The sequence below is a fragment of the Pecten maximus genome, chromosome 1, assembly GCF_902652985.1.
Source record: "Pecten maximus chromosome 1, xPecMax1.1, whole genome shotgun sequence".
Taxonomy (NCBI): Eukaryota; Metazoa; Mollusca; class Bivalvia; order Pectinida; family Pectinidae; genus Pecten; species Pecten maximus.
Genome location: NC_047015.1, coordinates 34,350,508 through 34,376,034, shown reverse-complemented (window position 1 = coordinate 34,376,034; position 25,527 = coordinate 34,350,508). Strand labels below are relative to the sequence as shown.

The window sequence follows — 25,527 nt, the reverse complement described above, 5'->3', positions numbered from 1 at the left end:
CATATTATGTCTTCGTAAGCTTCCTGCAAAATATTGGTTTAGGGATTTTGAAGGATATGTCCAAAATGTGGAAAATTTTATGCACATAGCGCATGACGACAGACAGATCGTGATAAAATAGGTGTTTTGACCAGTCAGATGACCTAAAAATTCAAAGTTTGACGGTTAAAGGTGAATTACATTTTTTAGTCTCAAACCGACGAACCTCACAAAAATTGCCAAAACAATGCTGAAATCACAACTATCCGAAGAGTTCTTTTCAAATGTGATTACGGCCTTACATTTGGTTTGACCAGTTATGTATGCACCTATTAGAGGTGGCTCTTTCAAAATCTCTCTTTTGTTCAGATAAAAGGATTTTGGTCTCCCAGATCAATGTGTGAAAGGACTCCATTTTGTATAAAGTGAGAAGGTTTATGGATTTCACACAATGATAGTAAAATCAAGTGAAGTTCAAAGAAAAAACAAAACAATAATTGCAATGCATAACTATATATTTAATTATCATATTAGAAAATAAATTTTACAAATTGAAATTTCAATTTTAATATATAAATTAATAACCAGTATAACAGTTTTTTGGGGGAAGACAAAAAATTACAAATGTTTAGAAAGTGGTTATTAAAGTTTAAGTTATATAATATAGGGAAGATGGCACAAAAAAAAGGCACAAAGTTGGACTTGCTTTATCAATATCTAACCATACAAACAACATCTACTTCTGAATACATAAGTCGTTTCATCACCCAAGTTTGATGCTCAAAGTTACACACAATGTACCAATTTTAACTAATGGTTGCAATTTTTTAAAATGGTAATATTGGAAGGACTACTATCAAGGCGATAATTTTTTGAGCAATTTCTCATCTTTAAGCCCAATTTTCGTTCCCTGTGATAGAAGATAATGTATGCTTTGACCATGGGATGACAGTTTATTACCGTTTATTTCAAATGGAGGTGGTTATAAATTAATTTGGCAATGGGTCTAGGCCCGGAATTCCTACTGTTTCCTTCCCTTTTTTACAAACCTGAAAGAGTTATGACCATAAAATCATTAATTTTATACAGTACCCTGCTTATCAGATACGTTTTTTGTAATTTCCATAAATTTTAATGATAAAACCATGAACTGTTTTCCTCAAAAAAGTAGACAATGATATGATCTAATGATAATTTTTTGTTGATCTGAAGTTTCTCTTCACTATTTAACTACCGTTTGCAAGTTTGCATAATATAAGATTATAGAATGAAATATGTGTATGTAGAATTACCCTGATTCTATAAATAGTACAAAAGCAAGTGAAATTATGCGAATTCTTGATATAAATGGGATGTACAAAGTGATATGTCACTTCCCTGAAACCCATAAGTTCATACCAAACATGATTTTGAACAAAGATACTGAAATTCAATTTGTTCTGGAACAATGACACAAAAGGTAAGTGGAATCGGACATTCTTAATTGTAAGGATGTCAATACTTTATATGTAGACGGTGCTCTTTACACCACAAATTTCATTCAATTAACAAGGGTGAATGTTTGGTGGGGATAATGCCATGTCTTTGTCATAATAAACTGGTGGTGAGAAATGATAAGTAATCAAAACTTAAATCTGGTGAACACAAAAATCTACAAAAATATTCTTTTCATTTTTACCCAGTTCTTAGGAGTAATAATTGAGATAGCTGGCACTGAAAGAAATTGTAGTATACCAATAATTCAAAAATGTATTGAAATTCAATATTAGATCTGTCAGTAAATGACAACAAAAGTAATTGTAAACTCATAATCATGCTGACATGAAAATAAACATTTCTATGAGTTCAACATCTACAACCAGGCCTACTAAACCTATTAAAACTAATTGGATAACAAACAATCTATACTTTAATAAATGGAATGTATTATTAAACTTCTAATTTCTAAAATTCTTATTCCAATGCATTTTTTTTTTCATGATTACAAAATCCTAGTTATTCACTCAAAATGACCAACACTTTCAAATGAATGCTTGATATTTTAACAAAACATATTTCTTAAAAACATAATGAAAGACTGCAAACAATTTTGGCAAATAATACTAAAAGAGGTTGTGATGAACCTGTGGTTTTAATCAGGGCACCTGTTCTTTTATATTAACAAACCAGTATGTAGCATTTCGGACATAAATCCTTGCTGACCTGTAGATGTGTACAGACCTTGAATCTTAATGTCAAGATTCACCAGAATACTGAATAATTACATTGCTAGTTCCGTCCTGATTTCTAATGATGGTAAAACTCTTTCAATCCGTAAAAAGGAAACAGTAATGATGATATTAACACACACAAAGTGGACTCTGTCCACTCGGATCTTGAATTGTCAGAATTATTTTAACTCTCTCCGTATAAGATATACCTAAACAATAAATACAACATCTGTAATTTTCAATAAAACTGTACCAGATTACATTTTCGTTGTCAATCATTGATAATTATTATCTGAATCACATGTAGCTGGGAATCAATGATCTACATTATAGCTTATATAAGTATTTTATATATATATATATATATATATATATATGTGTGTGTCTTTATCTGGCAAGAAGCTATCGTCTCCTTGTGCATACAATGGTTGTTAGCTCCATAAACACAAAGAGTTGGTTTCCATTCATCAATCATCTAGTTCAGCATTTTGAAGATTTTTGAAGCTGAATGCATCAAAATTATAACCGTTTCCATGGTAGAACTTGCTCTGGAACTCGACCCTGAAAAAATACAAGATACATTACATTACTTTCTGTACTTCCACATAAAACTAGCTTTGTACTTGCAAACTAACTGTGACAGACACATACATTTGTAACCTGAACTGAGAAGGTGATGTTCAAGTATGAATAAATTATATTGCGATCTATACAATTCCAGTCAAATAGAACACACTATGAAATGTTTAAGAGTAATTTCTTTTTTGGTAAGAGCTATTCCAGGAAACTAGATACCCAGCGGGAAGACTCCATGGCAGTTTTTGTTTATTGCTGTACAAATGATTGAACCAGTTGGACAAGAGTTGTTTGTTTAATAAATAAAGATGGAGCTAGTGATTGTATATTGCCTTTGAATGAGTCTGGACAAAGACTTTCAAGACCTGTATTAATATCTGCAGGTCTGTCAAGAGTTATGTCTGAAATGTAAATTAAAACATGACAAACTGTTTTGTCCGCATACATGAACATGTCCCAGGTTTGTCTTACAGGGACCACCCTAGAAAATATTTAATTGAAACAATACTACCTGTATACTACATAATAAAGGCCACATTTTCTCCAGCACTCGCCATGTAGAGAATATCTTTTTCCTGATTTCCTACCATAGGATGAATGTATATCTAACTGGAATGGCCCCAACTATCAATTGCACCATTACATAAACCTCAATTTACACAATTCCAAACTTGACGGAAGAACATTTCTGAAGTCTATGTACCCATAGTATACCCATAAAATGTCATCTATTTGATATACTCTCACTCCTGTGTTTAACCATTTTTTCAGCATCTGTTTTGTGCCTATAGACAAAGGAAATTGAAGTGTGGACTTTTTCTTTTGAGTGTCATACTTTCTTCATGAAGCTGTCATGTCAGATGTAGATTGGACAAAAGAGACAAAATCAACTCCAGCTCAGAACCAATTAATATTGACTGATGTAATGACACACAAATAGAAAAAAACTCAAGTTAAGCTATTTAAATAATGGACTCCTACCAGTGAAGACGAAGGGTGTGGAGGAAAGCAGACAGTCCCTCCATCAACAGGAGAACTCCAACAGTCAGAGCAGCAAACACTGCAAATACTGCAAATATAATAACGGAGCCTGCGTATGGTATATCCATCGTCAGACTGACCCGGAACAACATTCCCCACAGGACTTCGGACAACTCTGCAATAAAAATCGTAAATGAAAATGTGCATAATAAAACAAGAAATACAATAATTATATACCTTACATAATACAGTATTGATTAAACAAATCTCTTTTACTACTGTGGAAAAATCATGAGTGGGCGAAACTACAGATCCCAGTGGAAGATAGACACCGTGTGAGATGTACGAACTACAGATCCCAGGGGAAGATAGACACCGTGTGAGATGTACCAACTACAGATCCCAGTGGAAGATAGACACTGTGTGAGATGTACGAACAACAGATCCCAGTGGAAGATAGACACCGTGTGAGATGTACGAACTACAGATCCCAGTGGAAGACAGACACCTTGTGAGATGTACGAACTACAGATCCCAGTGGAAGATAGACACCGTGTGAGATGTACGAACTACAGATCCCAGTGGAAGATAGACACCTTGTGAGATGTACGAACTACAGATCCCAGTGGAAGATAGACACTGTGTGAGATGTATGAACAACAGATCCCAGTGGAAGATAGACACCGTGTGAGATGTACGAACAACAGATCCCAGTGGAAGATAGACACCGTGTGAGATGTACGAACTACAGATCCCAGTGGAAGACAGACACCTTGTGAGATGTACGAACTACAGATCCCAGTGGAAGATGGACACCGTGTGAGATGTACGAACTACAGATCCCAGTGGAAGATAGACACTGTGTGAGATGAACGAACTACAGATCCCAGTGGAAGATAGACACCGTGTGAGATGTACAAACTACAGATCCCAGTGGAAGATAGACACCTTGTGAGATGTACGAACTACAGATCCCAGTGGAAGATGGACACTGTGTGAGATGTACGAACTACAGATCCCAGTGGAAGATGGACACCGTGTGAGATGTACGAACTACAGATCCCAGTGGAAGACAGACACCTTGTGAGATGTACGAACTACAGATCCCAGTGGAAGATAGACACCGTGTGAGATGTACGAACTACAGATCCCAGTGGAAGATAGACACTGTGTGAGATGTACGAACTACAGATCCCAGTGGAAGATAGACACCGTGTGAGATGTACGAACTACAGATCCCAGTGGAAGACAGACACCGTGTGAGATGTACAAACTACAGATCCCAGTGGAAGATAGACACCTTGTGAGATGTACGAACTACAGATCCCAGTGGAAGATGGACACTGTGTGAGATGTACGAACTACAGATCCCAGTGGAAGATGGACACCGTGTGAGATGTACGAACTACAGATCCCAGTGGAAGATAGACACTGTGTGAGATGTACAAACTACAGATCCCAGTGGAAGATAGACACCTTGTGAGATGTACGAACTACAGATCCCAGTGGAAGATGGACACCGTGTGAGATGTACGAACTACAGCTCCCAGTGGAAGATAGACACCGTGTGAGATGTACAAACTAAGATCCCAGTGGAAGATAAACACCTTGTGAGATGTACAAACTACAGATCCCAGTGGAAGATAGACACCGTGTGAGATGTACAAACTAAGATCCCAGTGGAAGACAGACACCGTGTGAGATGTACAAACTACAGATCCCAGTGGAAGATAGACACCGTGTGAGATGTACGAACTACAGATCCCAGTGGAAGATAGACACCGTGTGAGATGTACGAACTAAAGATCCCAGTGGAAGATAGACACCGTGTGAGATGTACGAACTACAGATCCCAGTGGAAGATAGACACCGTGTGAGATGTACGAACTACAGATCCCAGTGGAAGATAGACACCGTGTGAGATGTACGAACTACAGATCCCAGTGGAAGATAGACACCGTGTGAGATGTACGAACTAAAGATCCCAGTGGAAGATAGACACCGTGTGAGATGTATATATATATCTATAAATTCATTATTATATTTCACTAGCTAACTGACATGTCGGACAGTGCCCTGCAATATATCCGCCTCTAAACCTGAGCTTAACCTGTTACACAGATATTGATATGGTCAAAATATTATATTATGAAACTTTGGTGATCTAAATTGATTGAGGGGTTTGTGAGGTATCTTGTACACAAAGGTTTTTATTATACAAGGCGTCAAGCGTGACCTTTGACTCTTAAATCTTGAATGAAAATCACCCAAACTTAAAGAACATCTCACAATGTATTTGGTCTTCTGTATATATTTTTAACAGTATATTCCTGATTTGATTTTCAGTAACAGCAAACCTTGAAAACCTTCTAAACCTCTACTGAACATCATCACATCAATATAACACAATGTGAAGTTTGAAAAGATTTGTCCTTCTGGATTCTGAGATAATTTCCGGGAACAAAAGTGCTGTAGTTTTAGTCTGACAGTATCATCAAAGTTCCATTTTTAGTAACATTATTCTTAACAGCAGTGACCTTGACCTTGACATTAGGAACTTATTTCATTCACAGTTCTTACTTCTATCCTTATTGACAGTATTTTATTCTTGACCTTGACATTAAAATTTGTTTACATCCTTAATGAACATCCTCATACCTCAGTGCATGTAACAGAATGTGAAATTTCAAAATGTTTGGCCTTACAGATTCCGAGATAATCTTCAGAAACAATAGTGCTGACAGACAGATGAGAGAATTTAACAGACACCATATTCACTACTGGGCACCTGTCATGCCAGGCCCTTAAAATTATGATTCAGGCTAGAAAGCATATCATGGTGTTGATAACTTACGTGAGTGAGCGAGACTGAGGGCCCACAGTCGGAGGTAGGACGCTGTGTGAGAAATACAGCCCAGGCAGTACTCTATGGTATGGATAGCTTGGCCAATAAATATCTCACTGAAGTCAAACTAAGGGAGAAAGAGAAGAAAACATTCACTTCCATACCAAACATTTTATCACTCACATTAGACAAACTTATCTTAATCAATTACGTTCATCTTTTAAATTAAATGATGGTTTAATTAACTTTTGATAATTTGAGAAATAACATTAAGTAGCCAAGAAACAAAGTTAGCCATTAATACTGTTGCTCTCATTTAAATATTGGTACTTCAGACATTTAGATAAAGGTGAGAAATAATTAGGACAGTTGTGTGTACTATTACAGGACAATGAAACATCATGTGTCTGCATTCATACACCAATGAATATACTTTTATTACCAGGCATGGGCTTGTTGTCAGATACAGTATGTAAACTTACATCATCTACTTTCACATCATCAGGACCCTGAAAGGAAGCATGAAATTAAGATAATAGATGGTCATGACGACATTTTACTTTAAATTTGAATTTCAATTAAACTGCAATAAATGTTTAACAAGCCGTAGAATAATCTCTTTATTTTTATTAATTCAGTATCTTTCCAATTTTATCTTGAGCTCATACAACATTTTCATGTAAAATATTGAACAAATTGATGTGATTCAAGACTTTGTTTTAGCCTCTATTTAAGGAAAATAAAACCAGGTAGATAAGCTCAAATAAATACATTTACAGGCAACATATTGATGCAACTACTCAGTCAAACAGTGTGAAATATTTTAGAAAATTTGAATAAGAATAAACTGTTATAAAAGTGACTAAAAACCACAAATATGTGAGGCGAGTGTAGCAACAACTTTAAAAGTTTCACAAAGAGGCAAGTGATGTAAGTTCTACTTGTGTTGTTAGTGAGATCAGACATATATGTGGGTTACTGAAGTAATCCACACAGCAAGCTACACTTCCCTGAGTTCAGACAAAATCACTATGTCGCTGAATATATTGTCTGAATAAAGAATGTATATGTTAAATTATCGCAGACTACATTGGTTAGAATAGCATATAGAAATCAGTGTTAATTTACTGGTCTGAAGGCAATATCTAGTATAGCGATTGATACAAAAACACATGTAACTGACTCACAGAAAATTCAGTGTGACAATATAATGACAGAAGTGTTCAGCGTGTTTACAAGCTTGTAAAGGAATTATTGTAAGTTGGTGACTGTGTAAGGAAGAGTTATGCTGACACCTGTATCAAATGCACTGTAACAATTTATTTTACCTAGTAACAAATACACCTAACAGTTCTATTTTACCTATCTTAACAGGTACTAATACCGGACACACTTATTTTGGGGTTCACATTTTTATCTTAACAATGCATGTTTTTGGGGCACCTCCTGTAGCTTATGACATTTATTTCTATGACAAAAAAATTGTTTCCATGGTTACCTGGTCCTCGCTCTCTGCATGGTTATGTTCCCCACCTTCCCCGTTGATGCTCAGTTTCACCTCTGATGAACGGACAGTCTGAGGACAATAATACTCATTAAAAGGGACTTGAACAGGTTTTGATGGCATTATAACATTAAAATTTCTATAATCCCATTGGCATTGCATTTAACAAAATGTGATGGTGCCTACATACTTCATTGGAACTATTTCAAATTATTCATGAAAGAATATATTTTTCATTGTGTGAAAGACATTTTTTCTGCTAATATGAGAATTTTATCTTTTTCTCATAAAGAAGTGTGAAAAAAAACAGGTATTTCCAGATGAGATACTTTATCAACGATTAATCTAACTATCTTTAGTAGGAATATATCACTTTTGCCAAACAGAAAACAACCAATTTTCAAATTTGACATATGAGAGTTTGTATGCATGAAGATGGGCTCCTATATATGAAATAAAAAATATTTTTCTTAAAAAGATAACACAATACTGGTTAAGATAAACAACCTGTCTCATCCGCTGTAAAATATTTTGTATACAATTATCATTTATTTTCAATTTGATAAACAATCTTTTTGCTTGTAAAATGCAATGATGTTAAATCCTTTTCCTGTGGTACCACATGGACTTGACATGGTTGGGATGTGGTACCACATGGACCTGACATGGTTGGGACGTGGTACCACATGGACTTGATATGGTTGGGACGTGGAACCACATGGACTTGACATGGTACCACATGGACTTGACATGGTTGGGACGTGGAACCACATGGACTTGACATGGTACCACATGGACTTGACATGGTTGGGACGTGGAACCACATGGACTTGACATGGTTGGGACATGGTAACACATGGACTTGACATGGTTGGGACGTGGACTTGACATGGTTGGGACGTGGTACCACATGGACTTGACATGGTTTGGACGCGGTACCACATGGACTTGACATGGTTGGGACGTGGACTTGACATGGTTGGGACGTGGTACCACATGGACTTGACATGGTTTGGACGCGGTACCACATGGACTTGACATGGTTGGGACGTGGACTTGACATGGTTGGGACGTGGTACCACATGGACTTGACATGGTTTGGACGCGGTACCACATGGACTTGACATGGTTGGGATGCGGTACCACATGGACTTGACATGGTTGGGACGTGGTACCACATGGACTTGACATGGTTGGGACGTGGTACCACATGGACTTGACATGGTTGGGACGTGGTACCACATGGACTTGACATGGTTGGTTCGTGGTACCACATGGACTTGACATGGTTGGGACGTGGTACCACATGGACTTGACATGGTTGGGACGTGGTACCACATGGACTTGACATGGTTGGGACGTGGTACCACATGGACTTGACATGGTTGGTTCGTGGTACCACATGGACTTGACATGGTTGGGACGTGGTACCACATGGACTTGACATGGTTGGGACGTGGTACCACATGGACTTGACATGGTTGGTTCGTGGTACCACATGGACTTGACATGGTTGGGACGTGGTACCACATGGACTTGACATGGTTGGGACGTGGTACCACATGGACTTGACATGGTTGGTTCGTGGTACCACATGGACTTGACATGGTTGGGACACGGTGCCAATCTCTGTGCAATATACCCTTAACATTACAACAAATTATCCAGTTATACATTTATAAAGTGCTATTGACCTTGACCTTAGAAACTTGTTAATCACCTTTTGCACATCTTTAAAAGCAACATATCTTTTAATGTTTTGTTACTTAGCTTGTAAATGCTGGAACCCATCTTCAAACATAAGACTTTTGGCATTAGGCCCACTAACTCTACAATACCCTATTCTAGGTACTATGATGTACTATATATATGTTTATCACATATAACTGGCCTGCTCTACTTCGCCATACAGCCATGTCATAAAATTGATAAATATCATAAGACATGTGTAATAACACTATTGTGACCTCACAAATACTTTATGACATCATAATGAACTGTCACTGTGCATGATTGTCTGTGCATATCAAAACGTTATATCCGAGTCGAAAATCACCTTTGATCTTTTACAGAAATAACTTTGAAAGTTTGAAAGGTAAATTCTCATATATACAAGTTATGTGATAAACAGAATCTTACACTTGTGTCTATGTTATATGAAATTTATTAAACTTGTTTTATATGCCACTGGCATAAAGGAATGTGACATATCAAATCATTGAATTCATTTGATAAATTCCATATAACATAGCCACTCATGTAAGATCCATTATATATAATACAGCGCAAAATGTCTTAAGAGCTTTCTGATCTAATATTTTTAAAGCTGAATACACTTCAGTTCTAGATGCTAAACTAATGACATAAAATCAGCTGGTTATATGTACAACACAGGCCCATCACCAAGAAATCACCTGCTCAGTCTCTTTAGAGGCTTTGGATGGGACTATTATAGTCCACTACAATAATAATTAATGGTTTGTCTGTCTCAGGCCATCTGAGGACACTATCATTGTATTCTGTAGCAGATATCACTCCAAATTACACAATTACAAATGGTGAGATGACAGTTTTACATGGTGTAGATAGCTAGTGATCTACCCATTGGGTCAACAATTGTCCTGAACCACTCATATCATATACATTGTGTCTCCATTTACACAGATAAGACAAGTTTTAAACACATTTCTAATGTTAAACTCAATTAAAAAAATATTGAAAGCTATCTTAGTAGAACACAAAGAACATACTGACAGAAAAAAAGTGAATCCTTATTCTTCAATGTCTTTCCTGATATTTCCTTACCTATATTCAATATCTTTCCTTTCTACTTTATTTTGTAAATACATGTAAAAACAAGTTATACTGGACATGTGTACAGACACAAAAACAATCTAGATCATCAACTGTATAACATGAAATGTTTGTATTAAATGTAGGAACCTCTAAAATACAACAAAATTCAGTTGAAATAATCTAAGACTACTATTTGTAAATACTGGCAAGTTTGTACCACAAAACTATCTAAATATACTGAAACGACAACAAAATATACCCTGCTAATAACTTGTATAACATTACAGGTAAGTAAAGACTGATTTGATCACACAATTCCTATGGATACAGGGAAATTGAAGTGAATTTACATGCTGCACATTGATAATTACAATACAATATCAGTAACCTGATAAACAGTCAAATCAGAAAATTTTGTGACAACACTTAGCTGTCGTGAACCTTTGCTAGTCTGGACTTTACGTATACCTTGTACACTTTTGATGGATGAAAATTAATTCTTGCATAATTTATAGGGTGACCCTGTGGTTGATAGGAATGGGATAACACACTTAGTGGGACATTGTTGATGGCACAATGAATAGGGTTTACATCAGCTTACTTGGTAAGTATGTGAGAAAAATAATAAAACAGGGGTCTGTTCCATGGAAAGGGATATCTTCAACCTGATTGTAAAAGTTTGGCTGGCCAGCACTCGGCAAACCTTGTGTTTGAGGTAACGATATCCCTGTCTATGGAAAAGACTCGTGCAAAATTCTATCAAACTATATAAAGGGAGATTTACCAGAGCCTTTTCCCCATCACACTAGTATTCAGTCTAATGTGTTTCCACTATACATGTATTGACAGTAACTGTGTTATTACAAGATTGTGAAATAGTAAACTGTGACAGTAGCTGAAGTAAATAAACAAAATGTAGTCTGTAAAACAAGAAACATATCACTTCTATACCTGTCAACACTCCCACGTTCTGGGGAATTTATTTTCAATCCTAAATTTTCTTTTCAGACTATTATAATTCTTATTTTTACTTTGACATAAAGTTAGTCCATTGCATTTGAAACAGTACAATATTAGCAGCAGTGCACTATTATCAGTGATTACTAGCACCATGTTTTCAGAAAGTACACACAGCAGTAAAAGGCAAAACAGATGTGATAATTTCATGTTTTACAGTACAGTTTTAATAGTCATACAAATTTCAAGATATTAATTCTCTTTATCATTAAGTCAGTTCAAGCAGTGACCATTCCTCAACCCTTTGGTCAGTAAAAGCTGTGGTCAGTTCTCAAGTCTTTGGTCAGTAACAGCTGTTATCAGTTCTCAAGGGTTTGGTCAGCACAAGCCCAATGTTTAGTAAAGTAAATGACAGAAGTTAAATCATGAAGTAATGTGTTCAGCTAGGGGATCCCTGACTCTCAGCCTCTAGTTACCTCCGAACATATCATCCATAATCTTTGTCATTATATGTCACAGTGGTATGGTGAGCATAAAAATGTATGAACATAAAGTTGGTTTAATAGTTTGAATTTTAAGTGATATACAATCAAAAATGTATATCATTTAAACACAATTTTGATCAATCTCACATTAATATTTGAGTTTGTATTAGTTATTTATAAATACAAAATTATTTATTATTGAAGACTCGAGAGGATGTCATGAGCTGATGTACCTGTAGCCACCAAGCTGAGCACATTGACTGAAATACATCAACATAGTAACATACCACATTCAACCTAATAAATGTACAGGGAAAAGTGTTCAGGTGAATTAAGGTTTTATTTTATTTTTTAAGATATTTTTTTTTTTATCTTTGGAAGACAGCCTTTGATAAAAAGACTTCAGACAGTGTTGACAAATCTGTGAAGAAAAGTAGTAACCTTTTCAAGGAATTTAAATGAACATATCCTTTTTTTTAGATAAAAGATAGGGGTCTGGTAATTGGGTAGTCACATTTATTAGGTCAAATATGGTATTTATCCCCAACCAGTGTTGACCTGGATGAGCTGACATACTGTGAAGTTAATGTTAATTGAAATTCACTTTTGAGATGGGCATGCAACTCGATCTGGTTCTTTTAAATGAAGATCAGATTTATAATTTTGTATAATTTTACAATGCAGGACAGACACTGGCTAGGGAGTAAAAATTTCTGTGTATTAATAATAAACATACAATCGGGGCTTCATTCATATTGTCCTCTATAAGGCGGCTTCTAATCTGAAAATAAAACAACATGCACCAAACCTTGTTAGAAACCTGTATAATCAAATATACAGACAGAAAAAAAAAACATTCTACAAAAAATTGATTAGTTGGTAAAATAAAACTCAATCGAAATAACCATATCTTACTGTTTTAAATTAATACACAGGTAGTTTTAAAAGTCTTAAAGTTTAATTCTGTAAAAGATGCAAAATAATTATTAATAAAAAAAAAATTCATTCATTACAAAAAAGACCTGGATTTCTTTTCAGTATAAAGATTTCCAAAGTTATCTCCCTTTAATTATTTCATTTCCAGTAGATCTGAAACAGCTTACCAGTTATATTACTGGCTTTGTGAAACATGCTGGCATTACAACAATGTGATTTTTAGATAAAATGTTAATTGGGATAAATATCTAATGTACTGTATATATTTATATACATGTATATGGAATTCTTTCTGGTTCTCTTAGATTAATGAATATCATGCAGGTTTTAGTTTGCAATTTCTATTCCGTGTATGGTAGGGGAAGGGTATCTTTATTCTGGGTACTACACAGATACTGTCAATTGATTAATAACACTGTTCCCATGGTGATCTAATAAACACTCCTTGATTTTTCAACAAATACCAGCAAGAACAAATTCTATCTACAATTCATTAAATATTTAACACTGCATGAATACCCTATGAATAGGTAGTCAAAATTTTACAACTGCTTTTTACATGAAGCCTCTCACACATTGACAATGGAGAATAAAATCCAAGATTGAACTGCATATTCATTAAGACAATCCTTTGACAGCTAGCCCATAAACAAAGGTAAGTTCAGACATTTAAACCTCCACCTTAATTGTACTTTTCATAGCCTCACTGTGACATGAAACTTCATAACATAATACCTCTGTAATAATCTTAAATTCCATTCTTTACAGAAAAATGAAAGAAAATTGAAATCAGAATACTCGCCTCCAAAAAGAAAGAGTTTTGATTTAGGACTAGCTGTTATAATAGACTACAATGTATTATCTACACAGAGTTTACTCTCTACAAATTAAAAGTGCATCTGCCAGTAAATATTTATAAAATAAAATAATAAATAAACTATATGTATTGTCTGCTGAAGAATTAAAATCTTTTGTTTTTTATTATTATTCTTTTATTAGAGTAAAAATTCTGAAAGTTTTCTGCCGTAAACATTTTCCAAACTTTTTTTTTTAATACATGATAAAAAATCAATGCCAATGTCACATAAACTCTCATCAGACAATACAGTTAAAAGTAAAAACTATACCAACCACCATTGCGATATATGTAAACTTGACTGTATTGTGAACCATAAACCATCCATTTTAAAATGGCCTTGTCATCCGACAATGCAGGTGGAAATGGAAAGCAAAAGTAGCAAGCACTGGACCCATGCAGGATATATAATACCAATGGGTCAAAGGTCAAGAACTTACCCCAAGCTCAATATCGGAGATAGCTTGCTCTTTGTCTGCGGTACCGTTTCCAGTACCAGACTGCAGGGTATCAGAACAGTCAGAGTCAAAGACAAAGCTAAAATCATCTAACCCCACTACTATATAACACTCCATAAGGTCAAGGCCATTCAACTTGATCAAGGTCATATTGCATTGACCAATGTGAGCTTTTTACAAAATTGTCTTTAAAAATAAAAGTGAGAATGAAAATGATTTTTAACATATCAATTTAGAAGTATGGTCCAGATCTATACACCCGATAACATAAATATACAAATAATGGATAGATACTTTATATAACCTTGACCTAAGTGAGTCCATTGCTGTTTGTAAGGGGTGAGCCAGTGATGGATGCATACAACCAGGTACAAAATCCACAACTAAATCTTCTCCAAAAAATCTAATGTAGGCAGTCAAATTTTATTAAAGAAAAAAAAAGTACTGTCAGGCAGAACAATATACGCCCATGGGATGCCATATATTGTTATATACTATCTTGTATCGAAATAAATTTGTATCATCTTAATTAAGAGTGGTTATCTGGCATGCTATAAAGCTCACTTTTCACTACAAAGTCAATATTTAATTTTCTGACAGTTTGAGGAAAATAAGTACTCAAGTTTGAAACATCAGAAATAGACAGCAATAACTTTTTTGAAAAATAGAAATAGTTGAATCAGAATTTCTTTGGTGAAACATGAAACGTTATATAATGACTATAATGCATTCTAAGCTTCAAAGAAATTTGTCAAAAAATATAGGAGGAAATCTCCAGACAAAAATCAATCATGAAATTAACAAAGAGCAATAACTTTTGCAAAAATTGGTGAATAAAAATTCTTATCAAGCAAACACAACAACATATCAGGATTATAAAGCATACCAAGTTTCAAAGAAATTGGTTGAAAAATGTTGGAGATCTCCAGACAAAAAAAATGATAACTAAAATAAACAAAGGGGAATCATTTTTGCAAAAACAGTGGAATCAGAATTCTTTCCAGGAGACACAACTTCATATCATGATCATAATATATACTAAGTCTGAAAGAGATCAGTCAGAAAATATATAGAAGATTGTCGTACAAACAAAACTTTAAGTCAAATTTGACAGGCATATAAAAAGACAAAGATAAATGAGAATCTAAGCTCCTGAAAAAAGAATAATCGGAAATGTTTTGATAATTATCTTGTGTCTAACCTTCTAAAATTTCAAATCAAAGTCCCTGCTGGTATTATCAGGTACCAACAGCACCATGGAAACCATACATATCACTACCCTGTTGAAAACTGTATTCAATTTTGTCGTGTGTGATCCCTGAATGCTGAATATTTAGGATCATTTCACACCCTACTGATTTCAGAAGAAATACAACTTTTGAGATATTTCATTTTACATCCTAAGTATGTAACCATGGTAACATGTAAGTCATCATTTGATCCTATTATATGGAAGGCAAATTACATTGATGTTTACCATGACTTGGCATTAGAAGCAAATATATATACACAATTATAAGATGTGATTTATACTTTATATACTATAACATGTGATTATTATCACGATTTAAGAAAACTATCAATCACAATATATATACATGTACCAGGAAAATAGATTCAGTAGAGCCATGCTCACAGCGTCCATGCCTAAGCAGCACATCCCAGGTAATACTGTTACATTTAACAGTGGTATACTTGTGTACTTGTCATCATAGCAAGAGGATATAGATATTACACAACAGCGGTCAACTAAATTTGAGACACTACAAGGGGAGAAATTAATAAATATCTAGTATAACAACACTATTAAGATTAGGTCAAATATGGCATTTATCCCCAACCAGTGTTGACATGGATGAGCTGACATACTGTGAATTTAATGTTAATTGAAATTCACTTTGAGATGGGCATGCAACTCTGGTTCTTTTAAATGAAGATCAGATTTATAATTTTGTATAATTTTACATTGCAGGACAGACACTGGCTAGGGAGTAAAAATTTCTGTGTATTGATAATAAACATACAATCGGGGCTTCGTTCAAATTGTCCTCTATAAGGCGGCTTCTAATCTGAAAATAAAACAACATGCACCAAACCTTGTTAGAAACCTGTATAATCAAATATACAGACAGAAAAAAAAAACATTCTACAAAAAATTAATTAGTTGGTAAATTAAAACTCAGTCGAAATAACCATATCTTACTGTTTTAAATTAATACACAGGTAGTTTTAAAAGTCTTAAAGTTTAATTCTGTAAAAGATGCAAAATAATTATTAATAAAAAAAAAAATTTCGTTCATTACAAAAAAAACCTGGATTTCTTTTCAGTATAAAGATTTCCAAAGTTATCTCCCTTTAATTATTTAATTTCCAGTAGATCTGAAACAGCTTACCAGTTATATTACTGGCTTTGTGAAACATGCTGGCATTACAACAAGGTGATTTTTAGATAAAATGTTAATTGGGATAAATATCTAATGTACTGTATATATTTATAAACATGTATATGGAATTCTTTCTGGTTCTCTTAGATTAATGAATATCATGCAGGTTTTAGTTTGCAATTTCTATTCCGTGTATGGTAGGGGAAGGGTATCTGTATTCTGGGTACTACAGACACTGTCAATTGATTGGTATCACTGTTCCCATGGTGATCTAATAAACACTCCTTGATTTTTCAACAAATACCAGCAAGAACAAATTCTATCTACAATTCATTAAATATTTAACACTGCATGAATACCCTATGAATAGGTAGTCAAAATTTTATAACTGCTTTTTACATGAAGCCTCTCATACATTGACAATGGAGAATAAAATCCAAGATTGAACTGCATATTCATTAAGACAATCCTTTGAAAGCTAGCCCATAAACAAAGGTAAGTTCAGACATTTGAACCTCCACCTTAATTGTACTTTTCATAGCCTCACTGTGACATGAAACTTCATAACATAATACCTCTGTAATAATCTTAAATTCCATTCTTTACAGCAAAAATGAAACAAGATTGAAATTAGAATACTCGCCTCCAAAAAGAAAGAGTTTTGATTTAGGACTAGCTGTTATAATAGACTACAATGTATTATCAACACAGAGTTTACTCTCTACAAATTAAAAGCGTATCTGCCAGTAAATATTTATAAAATAAAATAATAAATAAACTATATGTATTGTCTGCTGAAGAATTAAAATCTTTTGTTTTTTATTATTATTCTTTTATTAGAGTAAAAATTCTGAAAGTTTTCTGCCGTAAAAATTTTCCAAACTTTTTTTTTTTAATACATGATAAAAAATCAATGCCAATGTCACATAAACTCTCATCAGACAATACAGTTAAAAGTAAAAACTATACCAACCACCATTGCGATATCTGTAAACTTGACTGTATTGTGAACCATAAACCATCCATTTTGAAATGGCCTTGTCATCCGACAATGCAGGTGGAAATGGAAAGCAAAACTAGCAAGCACTGGACCCATGCAGGATATATAATACCAATGGGTCAAAGGTCAAGAACTTACCCCAAGCTCAATATCGGAGATAGCTTGCTCTTTGTCTGCGGTACCGTTTCCAGTACCAGACTGCAGGGTATCAGAACAGTCAGAGTCAAAGACAAAGCTAAAATCATCTAACCCCACTACTATATAACACTCCATAAGGTCAAGGCCATTCAACTTGATCAAGGTCATATTGCATTGACCAATGTGAGCTTTTTACAAAATTGTCTTTAAAAATAAAAGTGAGAATGAAAATGATTTTTAACATATCAATTTAGAAGTATGGTCCAGATCTATACACCCGATAACATAAATATACAGATAATGGATGAATACTTTATATAACCTTGACCTAAGTGAGTCCATTGCTGTTTGTAAGGGGTGAGCCAGTGATGGATGCATACAACCAGGTACAAAATCCACAACTAAATCTTCTCCAAACAAGAGGCCCAGGGGCCTTAACGGTCATCTGACTCTAAATTAAAGACCCGCATACTATTGTAGTATTCATTCTCTGTAGCGACTAGTATAGTGACACTGTTGGCCATGGTGGCCACCTTGGAATTTGTATCAACCCAAAAAATAACAACACTTGATGAAGATTATATTAGGATTCTTTCTGGTAAGTTAGAGCTGAATCCCACAGGTGGAATTTTAGAAGAAATTTGAAAAGGGTGTTGTTCAGGAAAACCATGATTGCATAATCATGTTACAAAATGGCTACCATGGCTGCCTTATCAACGTTTGCATGAGGCTGAAAAATAACAACACTTTGTTAGCTCTCCTTAACATCCTCACCAATTCTCAGCTCAATGCCACCAGTGGAACTGGAGAAGAAGCTTAAAATCTGGTTTTCAAGATGGCTACCATTTTGGATTTATGACTGACCTGATAAATAACAACACTTGCTCAGGACCATCTCAGGATCATTTCTGGTAAACTAGAGCTGAATCCTACTGGTGGAATTTGAGAAGAAGTTTGAATTAGGTGTTGTTCAGGAAAACCATGATTGTACAATCACCAATTTCCATCTCAATGGCACCAGTGGAACTGGAGAAGTTAAAATTGTTTTTCAAGATGGCTGCCATGGCAGCCATCTTGGATTTCTGACCAACCTGAAAAATAACATCACTTGGTCAGGGCCATCTCAAGATCATTTCAAGCAAGATTCAGCTCAATCCAACTATTGGAATTTGAGTTGCCAATATGACATAGATATGGTGAGGGCTATCAAAGAACTTTATTGCAGGATTGTCTGGCAGCCTTTATCAAATATTATTTTGTCATTAATCAGTTACAGCATAAATAGCATACAGGCACAATATGATAATTTTTTTGGCAATTTTGAACAGAGGTTACAATAATAAATTCCATGAAACTATGTAGTCCTTCATATTAGCTTGCTAGGGACTATTAATATGAGGTTTCTGGACTTTATTGTAATTAAGTTAATGCTGGACGACAAGCAAAAAACATTGCACCACTGCAGCTCAATTTCCTATGGACAGCGTAGTTCTTCTAATATAAAATATAACAAAGGATGAACATATACATAAAAGTATTTATTGTCAAATTAAACAGACATCAGCAAAGGTACACATGGGAAATATGCTCACAAGCATTTTTTATGGTTACAGTTTCATACAAACATGTCTGTTAGCTAGAAGACATAAGGATAACTTAGTATTGAGAGATATTTGAGTTGGCAAGCAACAAATATTATTAATTTTCAAAAACAAAGCATTTTATAAATCTTCATTATATGTAAACAACACTGAAATGGTTAATGGTTGAAGTAATTGTGCTATGAAGATCAATTTGTCCAAGTACATAATAAGCATTTTATAATGTATACAAATCAATACTCCATTAAAGTTAGCAGGACCACAAAAAAAAAAAAAAGAAATAATAAAATTATACAGAAACAAACAAGGATTTCCTTCTAGTTCTTAATGCATAAAAATTAACAATGCAAATCAAGAGATATTTCTGACCAGCGGAAATATTAACGTCTGGAATTTTTGAAGCAATATTATAGGGCTGGTTTGACAAATGTTTAGGTTAGATACAAATCCAAAGATATCTCTGAGCAACGGAAATCAAAAGTTTTGCTAATTGATATCATAAGGGTTGGTTTGACATATATGTATATATTAGATACAAAATACAAGTCCATAGATACCTCTTTAATACCAACGAAAATCGAAAGTTATGGTATTCATTGGGGCTGCATGGTATACATGTTTACATCAGATACAAAATATAAATCCAGATATCCCTTACCAGTGAAAATTGAAAGTTAAGGTAAGGAATTCTGAGGGGCTGGTTTGTATGTTTAGGTAAGATACAAAACACAAATCCATAGGTATCTCTTACCAGCGAAAAAACGAAAGCTTTGGTAATGGATATCTTAGGGGTGGGTATATATGTACATAAAATACAATTTGCAAATTCATAGATATTCCTTACCAGCAAAAATCAAAACTTATGGTAACGGATATCATAGGGGCTGGTATATATGTTTACATATAAGATACAGATATCCCTTACCAACAAAATGTCTGGTAATGGATATATCATAGGGGCTGGTATACAATGGTAGCCAGGTAAATTTTACTTAAGGGTTGATAAACAAATCCTTGTAGTTTCAGTGAAAAGGTGAAGTTTTAAATAAATCAGAAAGTTGCCTATAATTATATGAATAATATTTTGTTGGAAGAAAAAATATTGATAAATAAACATAGCAACATCTTATTTGCTTGCTGTAAATTCTGTAATGCTATAAGTGGTCAGTTTTTACTTTTCATACTTTGAATAAGCATACATAGTTTACCATTACAAATGATATGACTTACACGTCAATGACATTTTATCTAAAAGAATTGTTAAAACTGCAATGGAGATAAACACTTCTTACACATGTTAATTGGCAATGTAATTATAAATATTGCAAATATTCTGTAAATTTGTGTTTGCAATGTTATTATATACAATTGTACAATTCTTTTCTAAAGGTTTATAGCAAAACAAAAGTTCTAAACAACATCTTATTACTTAATAAGTATGAAATTATCAGGTTATTGAAATTGTTGAAGTGTTTACTGGTATACATTGACACTGATGCAGATCTGAATAATGTTCATAATGCAGGAAATACATTCTTGAAAACTCAATTTTAACTAAGCATACATATTTAAGAAGAAGTCACATGTTTTTCTACATATGTGTAACATACACTAACTTGCAAACTCTCCTTGTTATTTCCATGATAAGTTTTGTTATAGGAAGATGTACAAGCACACTGAATATTGAGAGTCGTAAAAAAGGTTTTGTTTTATCAGATGCACTTGGAAAAACATGTAGAACAATTTTTCATATGGAATTTTTTTTACCAATAACAATAAATATAGTTTGTACTAACTTATTAATAAGAATTTCTATCCACTTCATATCCACTTTTCATGTTCAATAATTCATTCAATTCATCAGTAGAGGGTGAGTTTACGAGCGTTTATAGCTGCGGCAGTGACATCCCCTCTACACCATACTTACCACATATTAGTTATGAACTGAACTGGATATGGATAGCTTGTTCAATTAGTATTGTAGTTAAAAGTTAGTACTTCAATATGCAGGTATCATTTTCCTGCGGCTGCTTCTGAAATCTAAGCAGCTATAACATCTGTGACATACAGACAATGAAGATTTCCTGGTATTATAGGTAGAATTCTTCCATAAATTTACTGACAGTACCAATAAACCTTTTAGGACCCTTGATATCTTGTGTGCATTGGAAAAGTAAATTGGAAAAATATGATGTAAATATTGGTATTATGTTAGCTTGAATGTAGAATTTGAAAACCTTCTGTACAAATAAGCATAATATGACTATATTTCTTGTATGAGATTTAAGTTTAAAATGTATATTACTATATAAATTGTAAGAAGATACTGGGTCTCTAACACCAGACTTGTCTTAAGACATTTTGACATTTATATGTCTACATTTTATGACACTTCAGACATTTTGACATTTATATGTCTACATTTTATGACACTTCAGACATTTTGACATTTATATGTCTACATTTCATTAAACTTCAGACATTTTGATATTTATATGTCAACATTTCATTAAACTTCAGACATTTTGATATTTATATGTCAACATTTCATTAGATTTCAGACATTTTGATATTTATATGTCAACATTCCATTAAACTTCAGACATTTTGATATTTATATGTCAACATTCCATTAAACTTCAGACATTTTGATATTTATGTCAACATTTCATTACACTTCAGACATTTTGATATTTATATGTCAACATTTCATTAAACTTCAGACATTTTGACATTTATGTCAACATTTCATTACACTTCAGACATTTTGACATTTATATGTTAACATTTCATTACACTTCAGACATTTTGACATTTATATGTCTACATTTTATGACACTTCAGACATTTTGACATTTATATGTCTACATTTTATGACACTTCAGACATTTTGACATTTATATGTCTACATTTCATTAAACTTCAGACATTTTGATATTTATATGTCAACATTTCATTAAACTTCAGACATTTTGATATTTATATGTCAACATTCCATTACACTTCAGACATTTTGACATTTATGTCAACATTTCATTACACTTCAGACATTTTGATATTTATATGTCAACATTTCATTAAACTTCAGACATTTTGACATTTATGTCAACATTTCATTACACTTCAGACATTTTGACATTTATATGTCAACATTCCATTAAACTTCAGACATTTTGATATTTATATGTCAACATTTCATTAAACTTCAGACATTTTGACATTTATATGTCAACATTTCATTACACTTCAGACATTTTGACATTTAACTGTCAACATTCCATTACACTTCAGACATTTTGACTTTTATATGTGTGCACTTGGTTACACAATATAGTTTGTAGATTTCATGAGACCAAAAGATGAATGGTGTAATTTTCAGATTCAAGTAAGGAGCACAATCTTCTGTACATGTGTTGGTTTCAATAACACCTACAGTCCAGTTTCTCACAATGTTCATAGTTATATCTTCTTTTTTAATCATGAGCAGTATATAATGTATGAATATATTTGTACAAGGTAAATTGTAACACATTGATGTTTACATATTCGTGCAGTTGCAAAAATGCGTGTAAATTGCAGTTATCTGATAATGAAAATAATAAAAGGAAATAAAATAAAATTTGTAAAATACAGAATCTTGACTTAAGTAAAACAAGGTAAACATTAAAATCTGAAATAACTCGTAAAATTTCACAATATTTTCTTTGAAGTCTTGACACTTAATAACATTTAGAATTCATATTGGTTTAAAGCTGTAATGTGGATATATCTAAAGATACCTTTTGCATATAACTCCAATGCATTTCAAGTAAACCACATTGAAATTGGTGAAAATGGTAAAAAAGAGGCCCAACAGGCCTGCATTGCTCACCGTGCAGTGACAGTCACATACAAGTTTCACATAGAATTAGTTTGGTCCATGAAAGAATTTTAAATTATGATTCTGTTCAGATTTTAAACAGTATGTTAAGTTTAATATAATAACTGTTCAGTCTGTTGCAATTGTTTTGGTTACTCAAAATAAGTTTACTTGCCTCTTTGAAATTTACAGAACTCTGAACATTTTGGTTATTGAGAAGGAATTGTTTGAAGAAAGAAATACATTTGACAATTAAAATTAAGGTCAACCACTTGAAGAAACCGTGACATTGTTTCCTCAAGTAAGCTAAAAGTGCAAAAGAGGAAGTTGACACCGGACAGCTGCTGCACCAGTGGCAAAAAATTAATTTACTGATGAGCTGAATATTTCCACATGCAAGCGAGTCCTATGTAGTGAGTAACTACATAGGAGCCACATGTATGTGGTATGAAATTGGTGGAAACCCAGATACAGCTAAACCACCAAGGTGATGTATTACATGCAATCTCAAATATTGAGACGCATGTGAATACAGTCACCACTTGTTCACGGCGGGTTTCGAGTATTCACAGCACAGTATACCATATCATGATCAGACCAATAGGCATCCAAAACACCAGCTTTTTTCTCAGTGAAATTAGTAAATATTAAGTCCAATTGTGATTTCATTTTAGTTGTTGTCTGAGTGATAATTTGTGCACAATGAAATGTTGATTCCATAAACCTGACAAATGTATCATGTCCAGTTTTCTTCAAATCTACATTAAAATCTCCCATAATAACAATCTTTTTATTTATATCTGTAAGTGGAAGTAAGCGCTCCTTCATTACAGAATAAAAGTGTGAAAGAGGACAGCCTGGTTTCCTATACACAACTGCACATTGCACAAGTATTTGACAGAGACAGAATGAAATATATGAAAATTCTATGTCATTTGTGGAAAACATTTTATATGTGATAACATCTAAATGAGATTTCACATACATAACAAGTCCATGGTGTGGTCTGGATTGTGAGTGTTGCACATCATTTCTAAATATTCTGAATCCTTCTAATTCAAATGTTTCATTTCTGTCATTGATATGGAGTCGAGACTCTGCTATGCCCACCACATCAGCTGCAAAAACATTTGGATCTGATCTGATGTCGTATATATGTTTATTTAAAGATCTCGCATTGTTGAAAAGAAACTGACATTGCATATATGTATGATATAGTGGATTGAAACAAAGCTGTAATCCGTTTTCTGCCAACCTTTGCATCTCTGCATCAACCTCTTTGTCTTTTGTAAGACTGTCTTCATTGAAGTCAATGATGTGAAGATTTTGTAGTGATCTAACCCGAGATAAAGCTACATAGTGGATATGTGGTATTTTACGTTTCTTCGTTTGTGACAAACTGACTACAACTTGGTCCAGTGTAGCACCTTGTGCTTTGTGAACAGTTTTTGCAGCAGATGGTGTAAGAGGAAATTGTATCCTTTCAAATGTTTTTCTGTTATACATAAATGTACGCTTTGTTTCAAAGATAGGCGTCCAGGATTTATCTATGTTTATGTTCAACAAATGTTGGTATTGGTTTCTTCTCATTGCTCCAATTTTTTTATTGCAAAATAATACCCAAACAATGGCAGGTCTAGTGGTGGACTGTTTGTATTCAATGTATTTAACTGTACATGTACTGCCATTTGTCAAGCCATCAGCAACATCAATGTTCACAGAAATATCATAAATCATATCGACTGCAATAGTTAGAATGGTCTTCAGTTGTCCAGTATTAGCTTGCTTGTCTGGAAGTTTATCAATCAGAGACTTCTTGACATCAAGTGAGAGTTTTGTTTGGGACAGAACATCTGTGTCAGCTTTGACATTTACTTTGTTTGTGGTAAGGTTTTGCATGAAATTATTGTTGAAATCATCCACAAATCTATTTTCAATGAAAAGATGTGGTGCTTTGACTGG

The 25,527-nt window shown here is 33.8% G+C and overlaps 2 protein-coding genes across 21 annotated transcripts in view; both read right to left on the bottom strand.

Annotated features, from left to right (window-relative positions):
- Positions 1-479: 479 nt before the first annotated feature.
- The window catches only part of LOC117331362 (V-type proton ATPase 116 kDa subunit a-like), a 66,735-nt gene continuing 41,687 nt past the window's right edge, over positions 480-25,527 (bottom strand). For 3 of the 20 annotated variants that reach the window (XM_033890053.1, XM_033890075.1, XM_033890067.1), the window contains 7 exons: positions 18,106-18,165; positions 16,608-16,652; positions 8,090-8,167; positions 7,074-7,100; positions 6,601-6,718; positions 3,747-3,921; positions 480-2,750 (listed from right to left, as the gene is read on the bottom strand). In XM_033890053.1, the coding sequence (XP_033745944.1) occupies positions 2,657-2,750; positions 3,747-3,921; positions 6,601-6,718; positions 7,074-7,100; positions 8,090-8,167; positions 16,608-16,652; positions 18,106-18,165 (597 nt within the window). In that variant the 3' untranslated portion in view covers positions 480-2,656. Of the gene's footprint in view, positions 2,751-3,746; positions 3,922-6,600; positions 6,719-7,073; positions 7,101-8,089; positions 8,168-13,069; positions 13,115-16,607; positions 16,653-18,105; positions 18,166-25,527 lie in introns of all 20 variants that reach the window. The other 17 variants (XM_033890089.1, XM_033890103.1, XM_033890094.1 and 14 more) reach the window with 11 other exon arrangements.
- LOC117331494 (sperm head and tail associated protein-like) lies at positions 8,161-11,251 on the bottom strand. Its single transcript, XM_033890232.1, has 2 exons — positions 8,980-11,251; positions 8,161-8,755 (listed from the first exon to the last, which is right to left on the bottom strand). The coding sequence occupies exons 1-2, from the start codon at positions 9,689-9,691 to the stop codon at positions 8,640-8,642; spliced, it is 828 nt and encodes a 275-aa protein (XP_033746123.1). The 5' UTR covers positions 9,692-11,251; the 3' UTR covers positions 8,161-8,639.

What these genes read in the sequence shown, in the direction of transcription:
- LOC117331494 (XM_033890232.1), bottom strand. Translation starts at nt 9,691, where the DNA reads ATGTGGTACCACGAACCAACCATGTCAAGTCCATGTGGTACCACGTCC. An exon ending in CCACGTCCCAACCATGTCAA is followed by an intron (nt 8,756 to 8,979) that starts GTCCACGTCCCA and finishes CAACCATGTCAG; the next exon opens with GTCCATGTGGTACCACATCC.